The sequence below is a fragment of the Tripterygium wilfordii genome, chromosome 20 (assembly GCF_013401445.1).
Source record: "Tripterygium wilfordii isolate XIE 37 chromosome 20, ASM1340144v1, whole genome shotgun sequence".
Taxonomy (NCBI): domain Eukaryota; kingdom Viridiplantae; phylum Streptophyta; class Magnoliopsida; order Celastrales; family Celastraceae; genus Tripterygium; species Tripterygium wilfordii.
In genome coordinates this window covers 2,382,380-2,403,102 of record NC_052251.1, presented here as the reverse complement: position 1 = coordinate 2,403,102, position 20,723 = coordinate 2,382,380, and the positions used below count along the sequence as shown (strand labels likewise).

The 20,723-nt window shown below is 36.4% G+C and overlaps 2 protein-coding genes across 2 annotated transcripts; both read left to right on the top strand.

Moving 5' to 3' along the window:
• The first annotated feature begins 1,520 nt into the window (after window positions 1–1,520).
• LOC119987444 (sugar transport protein 12-like) lies at window positions 1,521–3,498 on the top strand. The gene is made up of 4 exons (XM_038832364.1): window positions 1,521–1,653; window positions 1,740–2,065; window positions 2,149–2,775; window positions 2,863–3,498. Exons 1-4 carry the CDS (start codon window positions 1,521–1,523, stop codon window positions 3,328–3,330), a joined length of 1,554 nt encoding a protein of 517 aa, XP_038688292.1. The 3' UTR covers window positions 3,331–3,498.
• A 9,131-nt stretch (window positions 3,499–12,629) lies between these two features.
• Window positions 12,630–16,675, top strand: LOC119987400. Its single transcript, XM_038832301.1, has 3 exons — window positions 12,630–13,797; window positions 15,654–15,768; window positions 15,967–16,675. Exons 1-3 carry the CDS (start codon window positions 13,018–13,020, stop codon window positions 16,476–16,478), a joined length of 1,407 nt encoding a protein of 468 aa, XP_038688229.1. The 5' UTR covers window positions 12,630–13,017; the 3' UTR covers window positions 16,479–16,675.
• The last annotated feature ends 4,048 nt before the right edge of the window (window positions 16,676–20,723 follow it).

Sequence of the window (20,723 nt, the reverse complement as noted above, 5' to 3'; positions counted from 1 at the left end):
TGTACGCTTCAAGGTTTGCAATCGCTCTCATACTAATCACGAGTAGCTCAGACATCACTCATATGTGTGGTATCTCATAGAAGTCTCGAGTTCGAATCTCCCCTATTGTCTTCCATTGTACTCAAAAAAAGAAAGAATAACAGGAAGAAAAGAAAACACGACTTATAAAAAAATATATATATAGTATTATGCCAAGAGATATTGATTTTTCATTTTTGCGATGAAAATTGGATTGAAATGCAAAATATTTATTCCACTAACATATGAGATCATGCATGCATGCCAATAAATAATATTATGTTAAGGATTCTAGTGTTTTTTGTCTCAACTATTCCAAATGTTTGAGGTAAATGCATATGATTTGTGTGAAAATTGTGGATCTCATATAATCCATATAAAATCATATGCATCATTTAGGATAACTTAGACAAAAAAAAATACTGGGATCCATAAGGCTACTCGTGGACAAATATCGCTCAGTTCTTAGCAGTGTGGAAAAATTTCACTAGTTGACACCGGCACACCGGGACATTGAAGACGCCGTTGTCAAAGAAATTTGAGACTTGAGAGAGCGAGAGGAAAAAAGAAACGAAGATGAGTTTTGGACAAAACCCGACCCGACGTATCCATTTCGTACCTTCCAGGCCGTTAATGGGCCTAAAGGACCCAAAAGTCACTTCGGCCTAAAAAGACCTAAAGCAGTTGTCTTGAGCCCAAATGGAATTCCCTATTAAGAAATTGCGTTTAAAGCCCATGTAGCAAAAGTCATGCTGGTTGAGCTCAATTTATTTTTTAAAAATAAACCTTAATACTGAATCACTGATTTATAAAAAAGAAAAAAAGAAGGGTTTCCTGCTTGTCAGTATGAATTTATAATCCTATTATGATAAATGATTAATTGCTTTCATAAAAGTTAGGAGTTCAATAAGAATTATAATTATAAGTTGTAACTCAGTTGACGAGTTGGGTCGTATGTAATCTCAAACTCCAAGTTCAAGCCCCACCCCCAACCCTGATAAAAAAAAAAAAGTTGCAACTACAACTCCATTAGTTATATATTAATTTTTAATAGAATTTGGTATGTTTTTCATTTTCGGATAAACCATCAAATTATAATGTTTCATTTATAAGCAATAGAGAAGAGATTTTTGAATCATAAGGTTACTTATTATAATATCCAACTTTTCGAGCTAAAATTAATTAATTAAATTTAATTTTCAAATTTAATTTTAAATTTTGATTTCTTTTAATTAGAATCTTGTACATATAATTCAAAAAACAAAATAATCTTGTACATATAATTCAAAAAAAAAATCTGTTGATAAAGTGATTTTCACAATTCAAACATTTTTTTTTTTAATCTAATTCAAACAATAATATTATCTAAACCAACCTCAATCATATCCTCACTATAAATCCCACACATTTAGCCACTTTTAAACTACACGATTCTCCTCTGCTAACAATCAAAATCAGCAAATCAAAATCGGAAAAAACAAAAGAATCAAAAATCAGGAAAAATGGCTGGAGGAGGAATTGCTCCAAATTCAGGTGGAAAAGCCTACCCTGGCAAGCTCACTTGCAGGGTCTTCGGAACATGTGTTCTTGCTGCTTTTGGTGGTCTAATCTTTGGTTATGATCTCGGCATATCAGGTACTACTAATCATTCATTCATTCATTCACTCTGTTTTTTATATTGATTTTGATATGTGATTTGGCGATTTTTGTGATGGGTGTAGGTGGTGTGACATCAATGGATTCGTTCTTGAAGAAGTTCTTTCCAGATATTTACAAGAAGGAGATATCAATGCTTCCATCAGACAATCAGTACTGCAAGTTTGATAGCCAGAAATTGACATTGTTCACATCTTCTCTCTACTTGGCTGCTCTGTTTTCTTCCATGGTAGCATCCACTGTCACTAGATTGCTGGGAAGACGCTTTACTATGGTGTCTGCTGGTATTCTCTTCTTCATCGGTGGATTAATCAATGCCGTGGCATTCAACGTCTGGATGCTCTACATTGGTCGTGTCTTCCTTGGTTTCGGGATCGGTTGCGCCAATCAGGTATAATAGCAGTATTTCACATAGTATGAGAGCCTGTAATTAAATTTCTGATTCTGGGTTTGTGTTGTTGTTGTGTTAAACAGTCGGTGCCAATCTATGTGTCCGAGATGGCACCGTATAAGTACAGAGGATCGCTCAACATTATGTTCCAGCTCTGCATCACAATTGGGATCTTGGCCGCCAATGTGTTGAACTACTTCTTTGCTCAGATGTCTGATTATGGATGGCGTTTGGGTTTAGGAGGTGCAATGGTGCCTGCCATTATACTCACTCTAGGCTCCATTTTCCTTCCTGACACACCAAACTCATTGATTGAGCGCGGCAAGAGAGACGATGCCAAACATATGCTTCTAAAAATCAGAGGTACTGACAATGTTGATGAGGAATTCGACGATCTGGTTGCGGCCAGCGACAGGTCCAGGAAAGTTAAGCACCCATGGAAGAACATCTTCCAGAGGAAATACAGGCCTCAGCTCACGTTTGCAATTTGTATTCCACTCTTTCAACAACTTACTGGCAACAATGTCTATGTGTTTTATGCACCTGTTTTGTTCAAAACTATGGGGTTTGGAAGCAGTGCTTCTCTCATGTCTGCTGTGATTACTAATGGAGTTAATTTCCTCGCCACCGTAGTTTCAATCATAGGTGTCGATAGCTGGGGACGAAGAACCCTTTTCCTTGAAGGAGGATTTCAAATGTTCATTTGCCAGGTATCTTGTCATTTGTCATTTCACAGTACTGTTTCATTGATCACCATATACTGAATTTAATGTTTCTGTTTTTCTTATCATTTGCAGTGTATCATCACGGCTGCAATTTCTTGGAAATTCGGGCTCGATGGAAACCCTGGTGTGTTGCCCCATTGGTATGCTTACGGTGTGGTTGCAGTTATTTGTATCTACGTTGCTGGGTTCGCGTGGTCATGGGGACCATTGGGATGGTTAGTTCCTAGTGAAATCTTCCCACTTGAGATCAGATCAGCAGCACAAAGTATCAATGTTGGAGTGAACATGTTGTTGACATTCGCGATCGCTCAAGTCTCGACTGCCATGCTTTGTCACATGAAGTTTGGTCTGTTTATCTTCTTTGCTTGCTGGGTGTTGATCATGAGCTGGTTTATCAAGAAGTTTTTGCCGGAGACTAAGGGAGTGCCTATCGAAGAAATGACTATTGTGTGGCAGAAACATCCTTACTGGAGTAAGTTTGTTGGGAAATATGAAGAAACTATTGAGATCAGTGAGAAGAAGGTATCTGCAGATGTCTAAAATAAAATATTTTTCCTGATTTAGTATTGTTTTTTTTGTCTCTTTTGTTTCAAATTTCAATTTGATGATCTTGCCGGGACATGTAATTGGCATCGATCATCTGTTTGTTTGCAAGAATTGCAGTAATTCTAGCGTCTGTTGAGAATTTTTTTTCGAGTTTTTCATCTAATTGTAAGGATCTGGTTTTCTATTGGTATCGTTAAGATGTGAATTTTTTAATATCTGGCTGTTGTTCAAAAATGAAGCATTTCTTCCCTATCTAAGCAAACCCAAGCTTCAATTCCATCGCCAGCGCAACCATTGATGATATCTGTTCGCTGTCACAACCTCTGTACGCGTGAAATGGCCGTTAGGTCTTGCTGCATTGCATGCCTCCACCATGGCTTTTAGCTTTCCCATTGCATCAAACAAAAACCTTTTTGTGAACAAATTGAGTTCATTTAGTACAAATTCTGGAGGCTTAAGCGTTGAGAGATCTCTAGTAGGAAATAGAGTACTTAGTTCATAATTTGGAGGACTAATTGCTTGCATGAAACCTCCCAAGCATGATTTTGACCATTCAATATTGATGAAAGTAGATGTTGAGCAGTGGCGAAACCAGGATTTTGATTTACCCCAAGCTGAACTTAAAAGTGGCGGGATTCGAGGCAGTGACCCGAAAAATTTTTAGAACTTCAATAGAATCTCAAAATGGTAAGAACTTACCATGCCTTCCAAGATAACTAGATCTTTTTTTTTTTGATAAGCCAGTAATGTATTAATATATAACAAATTGAAACTCTAAAAGTTGTAGTTTACAAGCAGTTCTAACAAAGTCAATCAAGTGTATGATCAAGGAGGCAAACCCAATCAAGTAGTAGTGTACAGCAAAATAAAAACCTCATTTGGAGCTTGCCTCTTGTTTTATCTACTGCCAACACAAGCCAAAAACTCAAATACTCTCAAGTTGTACCTTATAACCTTAAGAGAAGAGACGCATGATGAACTTGATCAACTTTAGAACCCAAACAGAACACACAAATGAAGAGAAGAATTAGCAGCAGCTATCACGCAATAGCACAAGACAATCCACGAGACATGAACCACGACACAATTCTAAAATTGTTAACATATTCTGAAACTTCTCGTGGCAAACCACATCAAGTCGATAATGATCTAACTGACATTTCAAAAGATATATGTCTTGTCCGCTAAAGTCAGTTGGATAAAACTTCTCGGCAAGCAAAAGAATGCGATTAGGATCAAAAGCTTTGAAGTTTTCCCTAGGATCTAAAGCAGAGCTGAGCATAAGCAGTTCCATTGACTCTTCATTGAATCCCATACGTAACTCATCCAATATATAATCAACCGTAGCTTTAAAGATGTCAATGCAATAGTGATGCTTAAATGTGATATCATCATTCTGTTGGCAATAACATCCTGTAGCTTCTTTGTACCGAGTGCTCATATCAGGTATATCGATATCAAACTTCAAGCAAATCAACCTGTCTTGGGTCAGCCCACCTTAGTGGCATAGTGTCTAGGCTAGTGGGCTTAAGTATATTTACTAATTTTTTTTATTTTTTTCACACGGGCTCAAGCCCACCGTAGCACAACTGTAGATCCGCCCGTGATGTTGAGTATCCATCAGCCACCCTGTGTGACACACAAACACCAACTGCCAACCCACCAAAACTAAACAAGTCAATTTGTATTGCTACTAAGGGATATGTTTCCAATTCAAGTAACTGCGGATCAAAATAGTTCTACAGCCTCATTTTGTAATTTCCGTTGAGAATTTTCGAGAGCTTGCCATCAATCTGTGTGACCGACACCAAAGTGTGTGTGTGTACTTACCCCAAGTGTAGGGTATCGTCAAGTAATAAACCGGTGAGTCCGGTATCGATCCACGAGGAAGCAATGCAAATTTGAAGTGAATGATATGCAAATGACTAGCTAACACTAATAAACACAATGAATATCAAATAAAAGCAAGTAAAAGAAATGGGCCGAATGACTCGGTAGCATGAGCGATTTTGTAATCAAAGTAAGCACAAATTGGATTTAAAACAATTAATTAAAAACCTAGTCTCTAATCCGTCCCGGTGGCTACTCGGTTCTTATACTCAAGGTATCATTGCAAACACACACAACCATACACAATGCATTGTGTGATACTATCAATCATGCATATGCAAAGAGAATTGGGTTATAAGACTTCAATTCATACATGTAGGCCATCGGGTCTCTTAATCTACGATGAACGCAAAGGGATAAGCACCTAATATTATGAATTAATATTCCCCCTTGGGGCTTGGCTTGGCTAACACCCTAGTTTCACACTCAAAGATCAATTAACCATAACTCTCCCATGCACATTCCTAATTTAACCCAAAACCCCATCATCAATACACATAATTAATAGTTATGTAATGAAAAACTCAATTAATTAAGGAAATCATGCAATGGGTTTAACAATTCTCAATCGAACACATTAGATGCAATCCCTAGACTAGACAATCCAAGAATACAAGCAAATATGTCATTCCCATAGATCCAATCACACAACTATCACGAAATTAAAAGAGAGAAATCGAAGCTACGATTCTTTGAGCATACCTTAAGTAATCGAAACCGAGCACCCACCGTTTGGGACTAGAAACTAGAAAGAGAACTACCCACTCATGATTGTTGCAATAAACATCCAATCTATTGTCATCTAAATCAGAGTTTATACAAAATCAAGAGAAAGCACCAAAAACAACAAAGAAAACTTAGAGAGAGAAACTAGATCTACACTACTCCTATGGTGGCTTCCTCTTAGAGAAGTCAATGAATAATCATTAAATCTCAACCTTGCAATATGTAGCCGTTGCACTTGCATTATTTTCCAAGTGTAGCTTTGCAAGATTTGAGTTGTCATGTGCACTTGCAGCCATCTTTGACCATTTGATTAAACTTGCACCAAATCTTGACCTTGGTATCTCCAACAATTTTGTCATCTTTGACCATTTGATCAAACTTGCACCAAATCTTGGCATTGGTATCTCCAACAATTTCCTTTTAAATGTGTAGCAACTTGCAGCCATCTTTGACTCCAAAAATCAAGTAAGATCTTCTTTTAAGTCAAAAATTGCAAGCAAGAATGTTGTCTTATGCACAACCATTGGATTCACCTTTAAATGATCATCTTAACCCTTCAAGTCTTGTTGTAATCTAATCCATTCATAATTCAAAACAATTCAATCTCGGCCATAGATTAGTGTACCGTTGGAGCTTGTAGTCTTCAAGAATATCTTCATAATCTAAGTCCCGACACCTCACAGCAAAAAGTGCCCAAAAAGTGCTCCAACTTGCCCGAACAAGGTCCGATTCCTACAAAACCAAGGGGAAACATTTGTAAGTGTAAAATTAAGCTAAAATGCAATCAAATACATTAACTAAGTGCTAGAACATCCTAATTAAAGGACATTAGAACCTCAAAATAGAGGTCCAATCACTGTGCTTCTCAAAATTCCACAACTTGATCGTTGCAATTCACCGTGTGATCGTCATCGTTGTACCTGCCCGCGAGAGGGTAAAATTGGGTTAGGATAACAAAATCGTTCAGCAGCTTCATTTCATAATCTCCATTGAGAATTTTCAAAAGCTTGCCATCAATATGTGCTCCCTAAAATTCCACACCTTGATCGTTGCAATTCACAGTGTGATCATCATCATCGTTGTACCTCCCCGCGAGCGGGTAAAATTGGATTAGGATATCAGATAGAGTGATTTCTCTAACAAAGCATGTATTTGGACAGTTTTTTCAGGTATATAATTGTCACTGTTTGTGCTTGTAGTGGAGTAGTATAGGATAGTAGGGGCATAAACTGGAGGAGCAAAGCAATATTGTTTAACACATTATCTTATTCATGAAGGGGAAAACCATTATCACAATAAGACCTATCAGACATAATCATAAAAATAAAACCCTAAACCATTATCACTGAGATGTAAACTTAAAAGGGAAGGGGTGACTCCCTCTTCACCTAGTAACATAAAAATTCACATTGAAATGAGTGATGAGATTAGTACATTAAACATTCCATGACCACATTGAACATTCGTTATATAACTTCCATCCACAGTTGTTAAGAAATTGGCCTACAACCGACATTAAGGTTTTACTATAATCCTAGATTAGCATCAGTACAAATTTAATGATCCATAGAATTTCTTAAGCTCCATCTTCTCCGGACTAATTAATATTTTCATATACGAAAGATAAGTAAAATAGTCAATCGTTAAGCTAGAATAAGATAGAGGAGAAAACAAAGAAAGAGATATAGACACGGATTTACGTGGTTCGACAATGTACCTACATCCACGAGAGGGAGCCGCCAATTATTTTTTATATCATTAAATAGGTTCCATCATATCAACTACTGTTACGGACACTAAATCAACACTCTCATCTTCTTCTTTTTTTCTAATTTGATTTCAACACTTTCACTCTCTCTTTTTTCTCTTTCTTTCTTTTGAGTGAAGCCATAATTGACCAATCCTCTTCATCTTCATATTCTTTAATCTTTACTGTTATAATCTTCAACTTCTTCAATCTTTAATCTTCATCTTCTTCAAATCTTCATCTTCTTCAATTTTCTTCTTCTTTAGTCTTTATTTTCATAGCAAGCCACATAGCAGAGTCCCCTTCGTCCTACTAGGATTGTTGTGACTGCTGTGAATATCATCATACTCTGGTGGCGACCCCTTCTTCATGAGCACTTCATAGGAGTATGATCCAAGAACGTAACCCCCGAAGTTTAATATTCCCTAAGGCGTACCAGATGGGTGTCGAACTTGAATCGCCCTGAAAGTGCCCTTCATTCCCTTACGATAATGATTATTGTTAGTTTATCGTGTGGCTGTAAGAAGGTGTGTTTGATCCTTCTTAAGGCTGATCTGCTTTGTAATGGATGTATTGTATTGTACTGTAATAAAATGATATTAAAGAGCTACGAGCTCATATATATGTAATATGTTGAATGCTTGATTGTTGATCTTCTTTCTCTTAAGAAGATATACAAATATATATATATATATAAATGTTTCTTGTGCTTCTACTGCAAGCTTGTTGTCTAGATTTATCAAGGCCTCAACCAGGTTATCATTAAAATACCATTTAATATTCTTACCTTTTGTTTTTATGGCACAGAATTTGACATTCTTACCTTCTGTTTCTACTTGGTCGCCATTGTTGAAAAGAGTCAGAACTCCACACCAGACACAATCAATTCTAAACATCCTGACCATCTCTTATGACTTCGATTATGATAGTATTTAATAATTTACTCTTACAATATTAAACTATAATATATGTTGTTTCCGCTGCAGTTTGCAAGTTTGTAATGATGATGATTCACTATATGATTTGAGATGATGAAAAACTTCATTTGTCTGAGCTCTATGTACGTACGTACGTGTTTTGTATATATGTAAGAGAAAAGCCACAAAGGTTGTTCTACCTACTCTTATAATTTATTGCTGTTAGATGCTACAACTAATATGATAAACACAGAGGTTCGATGGCTTCATCTTCATCATTCCTCCGTTGAAATTTCGCGGGTTCTCTCTTCCTAGAATGCCCTAACCAACTTGTTTCTTTTGATCGGACCTGTGTCTTGGGCTTGGTTTATTTGGTTGGGATGTATGGTCTTTCTGGTCCATTGCTCTTTATGTTTAAACACAATAGTTATTTTTTTATTTCAAACTTATATTATATCTTTTATTCTTTAGTCACATCCTTGTGACTGTTTGGATTGTATTAGATATATTGTACATTGCTCCTTCAAGCAATGAGAATTAATTCATTGTACATCTCTTCTTCATTTATGTTCTTCTAGTGTGTGTTCTTTTTTCTTCTTTACTAAGAGTCTCCAAGTAACTTGAAGGTTCAACACATATCATGGTATCGGAGCAGGTTTCCATGGATGCTTCTTGTCGTATGTGAATGCTCCTCTGCCTCCAATGATGCATCAATTACTGTTACTGAAACAACCATATCTGAATCCTCCTCTGCCTCCAGTGGAAGATGGATCATTACTGTTACTGAAGCAACTACAATGTTGAGAGATGCACACACATTCTCCAACAACATGGTTGCAACAGCTATGAACATGGCAGACCTTCGACCATGAAAAGGAGTTTCTAGTTTAGAATATAAGCACCGCCGATGGGACCAATCCTGGATCGCGATTCAATCTTCAAGGTGGCGCAGGAGTCCAATATCTCTATCCATTGGATTAATTAGTCATATGTTTTAATATTAACAACAATAACTATGTCACATAACTGCTCCACTAATCTAATAAAATTGTTATGGTGTAAAAAGTTCTTCCGCTATCCATCTACTATGAGAATCTCTTTCAAAACGTTATTGTATAAAATTTAATCTTATCCTACACAAGCTAATTCAGTATTACCAACAATATTCGCACTCCCACCTTACCGAAAACATATTTAATTAGCTCCAATACCTCATTATAAACCATTAAACATCTATCCATTAAAGATATATTTCTACTATAATAAGGGAACTCCATCATTGGTTGTTATTTCTTTAGTCTCATTTATGGTTGTCTTAATGATTTAAGTTATTATACACAAACTAAATAAAATTTTCACGTGGAGTTCACCATCATATTTGTGGTATGAAGTATCTGCCAACAAAACAAAAAAAGTGTGTTGCTTTTACCTTCTTTAGGATTTTCAATAATTTTGATAAGTGTTCCTACTTATAGATATAGTTGTTTTATGTGTTCCTATTTATAGTTTTATACTTGTAATTGTTTAAATGTAGATTTACGATGTATTCAATAATATTATTTTTTTCTCTTTCTAATTCACAAGTAGTCATACTTGATACTTCATAAGTAAAATATTCATAAAGTGTATATATATATAGAGAGAGAGACACAAATATACATATATCCAATATCGTTTATGGTGAAGGGAGAAAAACCTTTGACTTGATTTTTTTCAAAAGGGGAGGAATGTATATTATTAAGTAGAAGTCGACAGAAGATCTGTCAATACAATCTCCTGAAGCCAAAAAGGCTCGAAAGAGAGTTGAGAGCAAATTGAGCAATACAGTGGGTAACTTTGTTAGAACTTCTAGTCATAAACATAAACTTTAAAGATGTAAAAAAGAACGCACTAAAGGTCTTGATTTCTTGACTAATAGAACCATCCTCGTTCAAGCCTAGCTGATTCGAATTAATCGTGTCCACTACTCCCTTCGCATCACTAAGAATCGTAAACTCCATCAACCCACATCTGGCAACTAAACTGATCCCCTCCCTAATTGCATACAATTCAGCGCTTTTAACATACTGCAAAAAATCAACTGGAACTGCCGAGATTACCTCTAGTGGGAATAATATCCAAACACGCCCGCCAGAGAAAAATAATAACTTTCGGAGGTAATTGTCGAGCCCAAAGCCAACTCCACCACAATTTACCTCTAGTGGGAATAATTTCCCTTGTTCCTAAATAGTTCAACATCATACATATCACAATTTGCCTTGTTTAATACCACCCTCATCCAATTTAGAGGTCTTAATTTTTTTTACCATATACATCTTCCCTTTTCATATGAAATTAATAGGCCGGGTTCTCAAAAGAGTCAGAATTGAGTTTAGATAACATCAGTATAGAATTCATGATCAGCTGCTTAGTTTTTGCATATCATTAATGTTACCAACGAGAAGTGGTTTGGTTGGCAATCAACTAGGTTAGTCGTATATGTGTCCAATGTTTAATTTTAACTGCAAACATATTTCTTTGTGCTATTTCAGAAAAAAAATACATATAATTCATGTTGACTCCACTTCAGTTTGCAAGTTTGTAATGATAACGATTCACAATTAAACTAAACCACCTACTTACGCGTGCTCCATGATCTGGCTACTTAATTTACAATTAATAGATAGTTAGCACATCACATTATCCGTACATTTCTCCAACTAAATATTACTAAAACAATGGACAAATTAACACGGATGCATGCATATATGGTCATAACATTATGTACAAGTAAATAGTCTACACTTAATCAGAATATGACACCATTCACTATATGATTTGAGATGATGATCAACCGACTTAATTTGTCTGAGCTCTATTTTACGTGTTTAATATGTAAGAGAATAGCCACAAAGGTTGTTGTAGCTACTCTCATTATTTATTGCTTTTACATGCTGTAATTGCTGGGTTTGCAACTAAACTTCACCAAAACTATGATTGCTTGGTACAATAATTAGAGGTGTAAATAGGCGGTCTTGTCGTGTCCAAGTTCAGCTCGTCACATTTTTATATGGCTCGAAATGAGTTTGGGTTTTGTAGGGCTTAGAAAAGTTGAGCTCGGACTCATCTCGTTAAGAAATGTCAAAACCCAAGTTCGAAGGAGAGATTTTATCAAGATCATGATATCCAAATGGAAACTTGGAATTAATAGGTATTCAAATCATTATCATTTTCCTTGATAATAAAATCACAAAATTGTTTTGGACATAATATTTGAGGTGCATATATACTTATATATCATTAATTGTAATTTGATGATTATAGAATAAACCCTATACGGCTAAACCTATCAACCAAAAAAAAAGCTAAAACGTCTCATCACATGATATAAAACTTCTTCTTATGCCAGCTGTAGATCAAAGGAGCAGAAGAGGTTCTTCCTGTCTTCCACCAAGACCGAATTTTCACTCACTGTTTTCCATCACCAGATGGAGTAGAAAAACAATACCCACACGTGGTTACGGCCGTGAAGATTGGCTACTCTTTGCATACAGAGGCTTTTTTTGTAATATTAATTGTTGCCAATGGTCGACTACTGGTCCCCAGAAATTTAGAGTCGGTTGAGTACATGAGAAAATGAAATAAAAAATCCATCGCGTATATTAGTTTCCGCCATTCATTTCTATCAACGATTATACTTTCCTCAACTTTTATTGAATTAATATTATTTCTTATCATTCATGTCTTTTAAGTTTTACTCTTCGCTTCCTATTCTCGCCATACAAATATGCTCGATTCTCATTATTGCCGCAACACTATCTCTACGTTATTATGCTCATAATATCATAAACGTATTTTCTCGTAACTTATCTTCATTATTGTTGATATTCTTACCTTAAAAATAAATTATGTCATACTCATCCAAAATTTCTTAAATTTTCAACTCCCATTCAATCCTCCCAACATCTCTGCCATATATTAATTAATTAATAACCACATAAAACACTTGCAATAAATACACAGCATTTCAAGGGCCCAAATATATTTAATAAAAAGTTCAAATCACAATAACTCTACACCAGAGTTTCAAACTAATACTAATAAAATAACCAAACCCAACATTCAAAATTTACACAAAAAGAAGCATCCCAGCTTCTACCACTCTGAACACTCTCACTCACTCTGTACCAGAAGGTCTTGAGATCTTCACCTATGAACCTACCTCCTACTTTCTTACTATTTCCCTTCTTCTTCCTATAAATTCCCTCACTTTCTAGTACTCTCTCTGTCCCTGTAATTTCTGTTAATTTTGTATGTGCAGGTGAAGTAAATGCTTCACTGACTCTCTTTCAAAGTATTATTGTCACTCCAATATCATTTTCATTTCTGCTCATTAGGAATTTCAATTTCAAAGCAGAATTAATGGCTTCAATCGCTGGTTCTAGTAATCAAAAGATATTACAGAAAGCATTAATCATTGATCGAAGGCCATTGATGCTCAAAGATTACCTTTTAGATGATCTCAGCTCGTGTTCATCTAGCGGCTTCAAATCGTTTCCGCGGCGACAATGCTGCACTACCGTACGATTTCTTCTCGAAATGGATCTCAAATCGAGAAATTCAAACAAGAACAAACCGGTACTGCTCAAAAGAAGTCGATCGAGAGCGGCGGCTGCAACGACGGTCTCTGTTCTGCATAGAGCTTCGGAGGCGGTGGCCAAGGCCGTCAAGCTGCTACCGCTTCCTGGAATTAGGTCTACCACTCCGCCTTCACCGTCCTTACAAATTAAGAGAAAGAAAGGACTCCTTCCCCGAAGTTTGTCGAGGAGGCTGTGGAAGAGAAGTTTCTGTAGGAAATCCGACAATGAAGGACGCAAGAAGGTCCAGAAGTTGAAATCGTTTCGTGAGTTCCTCGAAGAAAAAGGAAATCAGTCGGACGATAAAAGCAATCACCTCAAATCCACCTCCTCCTTCATCAGCACCGTAACCACGGCGACGACGGTAACTAGTAGCCGGAATTCAACAAGTAGAAGCAGTGACAGTAACAATAATAGCTGGAGCGAGAGTGACTTCACCAGCAATAGTGAAAAATCGGAGATAAGAATCCAACAAAACGACGCCGTGGCAGGTAAGAAAGATTTACCAGAACAGATCAGCAACGGAGTAGGCGTAACAGTCGGTGAGGATTCCATACAATTACAGGTAAGCTTAAATTTAATTAATTAATTAATTAAACTTTATCCGATTCGAATGACCGAATTTGTCTGACTCGGATTAAATCAAGTTTGGACATAAATTATATGTCCAAAATGTGGGTTTAAACAAAAAAATATTTGTCCAGTATACGTTCGAGTTCGAGTCCAAACACATAAATCTTATCTGATTTTCTTGTTTTGATCATAATTAAAAGTAGATTAGTGTCCGGTTTACTTGTCCGGATTTAAACCAATATGAGTTTGATCAATTAAGTACGTCTAAAAACAAATTCGGTTTAGGGTCTAGATATGTAAATATTTCGTTAATATGTAATGTCGTCGGACCCGAAACAGACTCGGAATTGATTTTTTTTTCCACCGTAGGGACGTGTTAGGTAATTGAAAATTTTTGATTCTTTAGAATTAGAAAGAAAATAAAATAACAGCTGGACTCGGATCGCATGAGCTTCACGTGCGGTCCGATATCTTCTGCGACGACAAGTACGTCTCGAATTATGATAATTAAATTCCTATCGGGTCTTTCAAGGCCTACTATCTCGCCACCCCTACTTCATCTGGGAGATCTACGGCGACAGAACTCGCTGGCGTATTTAGGATCATGATACGCGAGATACTATATCAGTCCCCCACCCTTCCTTTTATTTTTACTAAAAATTCCTTAATTTGATATCATTAACATCATATTATTGGCATTAACTTGGCAGATCAGACTAAATAATAGTTGATCTTGTTCGTTTGGAATTGTATTACGGAAATGATATATATTCATATGGTTTTTTCATACATAACCGTCTATAATCATATGGCAATTACATTGTTTTAATAGAGTTTCATATTACATTGTTTCTGATTAACTCTTATTACATTGTTTCTGACTAACACAATATATCTTAGTACACCTTTCTATACATAATTTGCATTGTTTTAAGTGTTGTAGATTTTTATATTTTGTTTCAAAAATAATATAATTAATAACGTTCATGTTAAATTTATCAACAATGAGCCTTTTTGGAAAGAGTTTTACATTGCTGAATCTCAACATACAATATTTTTTAAAAAAAATCTAGATGTATTTTGAGAACAATACATTTTGAAGTTTCATTTAAAAAATAAGAAATAAAAAGTTTTGATATCATACAAGCCACATAGATTATGGACTTACGTATTATTAGTAGACCAAATCTTTCCTTTTTATTTTGTTTTTTTCCTTTTGTCGGTGGGTGGAGTTTTGGTTATTTTTTTAATATTTCTTTTGGTTCTATCCTTAGTTTTAAAAAAACAGAATAAAAAAATGCATAGGGAACTTTACTGACTTGGCTGTTTTGGCAGTATCTCAACTGCTTCCGTTAATTATTGTCTTTCTGCATTAAAATTTGTCTTCCGTTAATTATACTCTTCATGAAAGGACAGATGTCATTTTGTATTCTACTAGTGGACTAGTGAGTTGACTAATTAAGCTTAGTTTAGTCTTGGTATTTACTTTTTACTGTATTAAAACTTCTATTTAATTTGTTTTAATAGTATTTTTTTTTTTTTAAAAAAAAGAGGGGAATTCAAACTCTGATCACGAGAATAATATACATCATCTTTATCAATTTAATTAGTGGCTCGGGTGTTATTAATGTAGCATTAAAAGATATAGACAGAAGTGATTTAGATGCTAAAATTGACCTTTCCCTGTGACCCAACAAATCAAATGATTGGAGATTATGCATTTGTGGTTAAGATTTATGTCAAGAAGTTAATACTCTCATCAAACTAAATTAATTATGGTGCCCACACGTTTTGTTTTGTCTGTTTTATCTTCCAAGTTAAGAGATTGAACATTGGTTGATATGACAGGAGTGGCCGAAGGAGGAGAAGGAGCAATTCAGTCCAGTGTCGGTGTTGGATTGTCCATTTCAAGATGATGAAGACATTACCTCTCCTTTCCACTCTAGTCTTGCCCGCATGGAAGGTTTCTCCTCTCTCTCTCTCTGTCTCTATCTCTCTTACCTATAATTACTCCAATATACGTAAATTGGCTTAAATAGATCTATTATTAATTGGGTTTTGTTGACGAATATTTATCAAGCTAGCTGGCTTGATTCTCCTGACATTGAAGGACTCACAAGTTAATATATCACTAATGTTGAATTAATTATTTGATGAGCAGGAAGAAAACAGAAGCTCATTCAAAAGATCCGACGATTTGAAAGTCTAGCTCAATTGGAGCCAGTGGATTTGGCAAAACGAATTGCGTTATCAGAGATGAATGATCCTGAATCACTCAAATCCCCTGCGCCCCCTTCTACCAACTACGACGAGGAGGAGAAAGCTGATGAGCTAGTTAAGCTAGTCAAATCAAGAATTCCATCAAGTACCCTCCTTACATCTAGAAAGGTAGATAATGTGTTGTTAGACTACTTTCAAGAAAACATAGGGGAAAATAAAACTCAAGGTAAGGACATTCAGGATGAATTATTATTGAAGGAAGCGGCGGATTGGGTGAATGGACAGCAAGAATTGTTTTTGGGATGGGAAGTGAAGGATGGTAGGAAATTGTATCTGAAAGATATGGAGAAGAATGGACAGTGGAGAAATTTGGAGGAAGAAAACCAAGAGGTGGGTTTAGAGCTGGAGCAAGAGATTTTTACAAATTTGGTGATTGAGTTGTTTGATAGTTAGCTTAAATATTATAACTTTCATAATTATTTGTTAGAAATATTTGGACAAATGTTAGGGTTGTTTTGGTCATTTTGACGCAGGCAAAGACATTTTGCCTAGAATGACTAAATCCACCTGCCCTAGACTTGAGAATTGCGTTGTAGTTCTGTAATCTTCTTACTTTAGCTGAATGAAAAGATGAGGAAATCTTGGGAGTGGTTGAGGTTGTTCTTCTTTGTAACTAATCTTGTAGTAATCTTCTTCCTAGTCAAAGCACACGTTATTAGGGGTGGCAAAAAAAAATCGGTCACTGATCTGTTTCGAGTGGGACAATATCACGTATTTACTAAATATTCACATGTCCGGACTCTAATCTAGATTGAATTTCGGACGTATTTAATTGATCGAACTTGGATTAATTTAAATTCGAACAAGTAAATCGAACAATAATCTAATATAGGTTAGGGTCCGAACAAGTAAATCGGATAAGATTTATGTGACCCGGATTTGGTTTTAAAATTAAACAAAATTTTTGTTTTTGAACTCAAATTTTAGACATATAACTTATATTCAAAGTTGATTTAATATATGTTTGGTACCTAAGAGCCAGACATCTAAGAGTGTGCTAGCAACCTATATGTACAGCATTGGCATGTGAAGCAGGCCATGACACTTGGGAATTGGAGCAAAAATGACAGTCTTGAGAATTGAGATTTGTAAATGGGCCAGGCAGACACAAATGGGCTTAGCCAGTTACGGCAGCATGAGGATCCATCAGATGCTGAAGGCCTGATCCATCTCATCGGACCACGTAGTGAGTCCATGTGACTAGTCCCCTTGAGTCCTTGACTATCCAGTCTCCACCACCAACACACTCACCCAAAAGCCTGGCAATTCTTCTTGGCCCAACAATCCTATTTGATAAAAACTTGTTACGCAAAATTGGTAAATGTACGAATCGTTCAAAAGTAAGATGTTGATCCACAAGTAACATTCACCTATTGAGTATTGAAATTATTCTATTTTTAAATTATCTAAACAAAGTCGAAAGTGATTGTTTTGTAGAAATTAAACTAAAATAGAGTATCATAATAAGAACGTACCAATAAGGATTTAACCAATTTATGAGACATTAAGGCATACAATTCACCTAACCCATCAAATTTGAATATCAGGAATATGCTATCAAATCATTAGCAATTCTCATTGACGGTAAAATACCCTAAACTATCCAACACCCTCTCTCGAGTCGAATTGAAATTATTCAAACACACAATAACAGACGATATCTCTATGTGAATTTAAAAATATATATGATATTTTATAGTAAAATCGCACAAATCACGTTGACACAACTAAGTCTTTCCTTCAATTCATGGTTTACATCACAAAATAAAATAGCGCGCATCTTCTCTTGATATCAACATGCAATAAAAATTCAATCAAATGGCAATCAAGCAATTGAAAGCATTAAGCATAATGATGCAAATTCAGCAAGATTTGATAATCAATTCAATAACATAAAGCAATAATCCGAATCAACATATTTAGGCTATATCGTAGCCCTAGCAATAAGTGTTTAACTCATATTAAACTCGGTGCAATCCAACATATTCAAAGATCCCATAAGAAAGTTACAAGGAAAGAATGAAATAAAATAGAGACAGAGAGAAAAACTAGTTGAAGGTGAGTCTCAATCCGATTTTCTGTTCTTCACCCAAGATCTCTTGTCCTTCTCAAGCTTTTTGGTCTACCAAAACGACTGCCTGCAGTCGTTCAAAAATCCCTAATTTTCCTTCAAAAACTGTTAAAACAGATGTCAAGGATGTTAGAGCAGATATTCAGGATGTCAAGGAGAATAATCGGGACACACAAAGTTGACTGAAGATATGTTTGTCATGACATTGATTTGTCCACATTAAGCCGTCATTTTAGACTAGGAAATGTCCATATGTGTAGGTCATCATGGCCGTCATTTTAGACTAGGAAATGTCCACATTAAGCCGTCATTTTAGACTAGGAAATGTTCACATGTGTAGGCCATCATGGCCGTCATTTTAGACTAGGAAATCTCTACATGTGTAAGTCATCATGGCCATCATGACCTTACTTGTATATGTACCAGCACATAGACGAAGAAGAAAATAACAACACCAAAAATCGTGTGTTTGTCCCTGTTTTCACATGGTATCGGAGCAGGTTCAAGAACACACCACATAGACAAAACTAGCAACAAACCATCTTCTTCCATCACTACCAACAGCACCAATGGCCAAGAACAACGACGGCACTCCAGAAAAATCTGAGATGACCAAAGTTCAATCACACAAGTATGACGACCCAAGCAATCCTCTCTATCTTCATCACTCGGATCAACCTGGTCTTGTCCTAGTGAATCAAACACTAAATCAAGACAACTACTCTCTTTGGAGTCATGCGATGCTCATGGCTCTCATTGCAAAGAACAAGGATGGTTTCATTAATGGGACTGTGACTAAACCACCTGCAGAGTCCGTAGTGGAGATGAAACAATGGATTCGATGCAACCTTCTTGTCAAAGGATGGATCCTCAACACAATATCACCTGACGTTGGACAAAGCGTCATGTATAATGAAGACGCGCACGATCTTTGGAATGAGTTGAAGGATCGACTTGGCCTTTCCAACAGTGTATACTTATTCCAAATTGAACAACAAATTCATGATTGCCTACAAGGTAACATGACCATTGGTGAGTACTATACTAAATTGAAAAGTTTATGGGATAAGCGAGATGCTCTATGTCCTATGCCATCTTGCAGTGGAGATATCGCCAAGACGCTACTGCAGTACCAACAAACACAACGTTCCATCAAGTTCCTCATGGGACTCAATGAGGTCTACGCAGCCGCACGTGGACAGATTTTACTCATGGAACCTTTACCTCCGGTCAACAAAGTGTTTTCCCTCATTAACCAGGATGAAAAACAGCGAGTCGTATCATCCCAAGTCTTGGGAAAGACACCGGAAGCAGCAGCCTTTGCTGCCAGGAATAGTTTCAGTTCGGCTGAAAAGAGATTCTCGAAGCAAAACAACAATGTGCGTTGCCACCGCTGCAATCTCATGGGGCACACTGCTGAAGACTGTCGTGCACACCTCAAGTGTGAATATTGTGGTCACAAAGGACACACTGTTGATATTTGTCGAAAGTTGAAGCGAGCCAATAATCACGGTGATAGGAACAACCAATCCAATGTCAATTCCAATTTCCGCTCAAAGGCACATCATGTTGATTCCCAATCAGAAAGAACTGATACACCATCCACTCCTTACAATCTCACGGCAGAACAATATCATGATCTCATTGCCCTCATAAATCAAAACAAAATTGGAAACATGGCAAGTCAAGTGAGTGCAGCCACCACCATGAGCAACATGTCAGGTAACAAAGTTTGTGCAAACAATTTTATTCCAGATACCCAATGGATTTTTGACACAGGGGCCACCGATCACATGGTATGTTCACCGACCTTTCTGACCACCAAGACACCAGTCCTTAACCAACATGTACATCTACCCAACCATGCACTTGCTCTTGTAACACACATCGGGACCATCCGCCTTTCAGATACATTCGTTCTCTATAATGTACTCTGTGTTCCTTCATTCAAACTGAATTTAATTTCCGTAGCCAAACTTGCTAAGACCTCCTTATGTTGTGCAACGTTTTCTGATACATCTTGTTTTGTTCAGGACCAACGATCGGGGAAGATGATTGGGATGGGAACTGAGCGCAATGGGCTTTACTATTTGGACGTTTCGAAGATATCTGGGTGTCACTCTGTCTCCACAACAGCCTCAACTTCCTCCAATCTCTGGCATCAACGTTTAGGTCATTTGTCCAATAAAAGCCTACAAGCTATTTCCTTGTCTACCAAGAATATTGATTTTTGCTCTATTGATGATTGTGTTATCTGTCCCCTTGCCAAACAAACTCGTAAACCTTTTCATTTAAGTTGTATTACTACAAAAATACCATTCGAGTTAATCCATGTTGATATTTGGGGGGGCTATCACATTCCAACATTCAACGGAGACAAATATTTCCTTACCATTGTTGACGATTTTTCTCGCTGCACATGGGTTTACCTTTTGCATGCCAAATCAGATGCACGGAAATTCCTTGTTTCATTCATCAATTTTGTTGAAACACAATTCTCATCTTGCATCAAAATTATCCATAGTGACAATGGCCCAGAATTTTCAATGCAAGATTTTTTTTCTAAC

Bases quoted from the DNA above. Each gene is read 5' to 3' on its own strand.
- LOC119987444 (XM_038832364.1), top strand. From the start codon at position 1,521: ATGGCTGGAGGAGGAATTGCTCCAAATTCAGGTGGAAAAGCCTACCCT. The intron at 2,066-2,148 runs GTATAATAGCAG...TGTGTTAAACAG, and splicing joins GGATCGGTTGCGCCAATCAG to TCGGTGCCAATCTATGTGTC. The intron at 2,776-2,862 runs GTATCTTGTCAT...TATCATTTGCAG, and splicing joins TTCAAATGTTCATTTGCCAG to TGTATCATCACGGCTGCAAT.
- LOC119987400 (XM_038832301.1), top strand. From the start codon at position 13,018: ATGGCTTCAATCGCTGGTTCTAGTAATCAAAAGATATTACAGAAAGCA. The intron at 13,798-15,653 runs GTAAGCTTAAAT...TTGATATGACAG, and splicing joins AGGATTCCATACAATTACAG to GAGTGGCCGAAGGAGGAGAA. The intron at 15,769-15,966 runs GTTTCTCCTCTC...TTTGATGAGCAG, and splicing joins TAGTCTTGCCCGCATGGAAG to GAAGAAAACAGAAGCTCATT.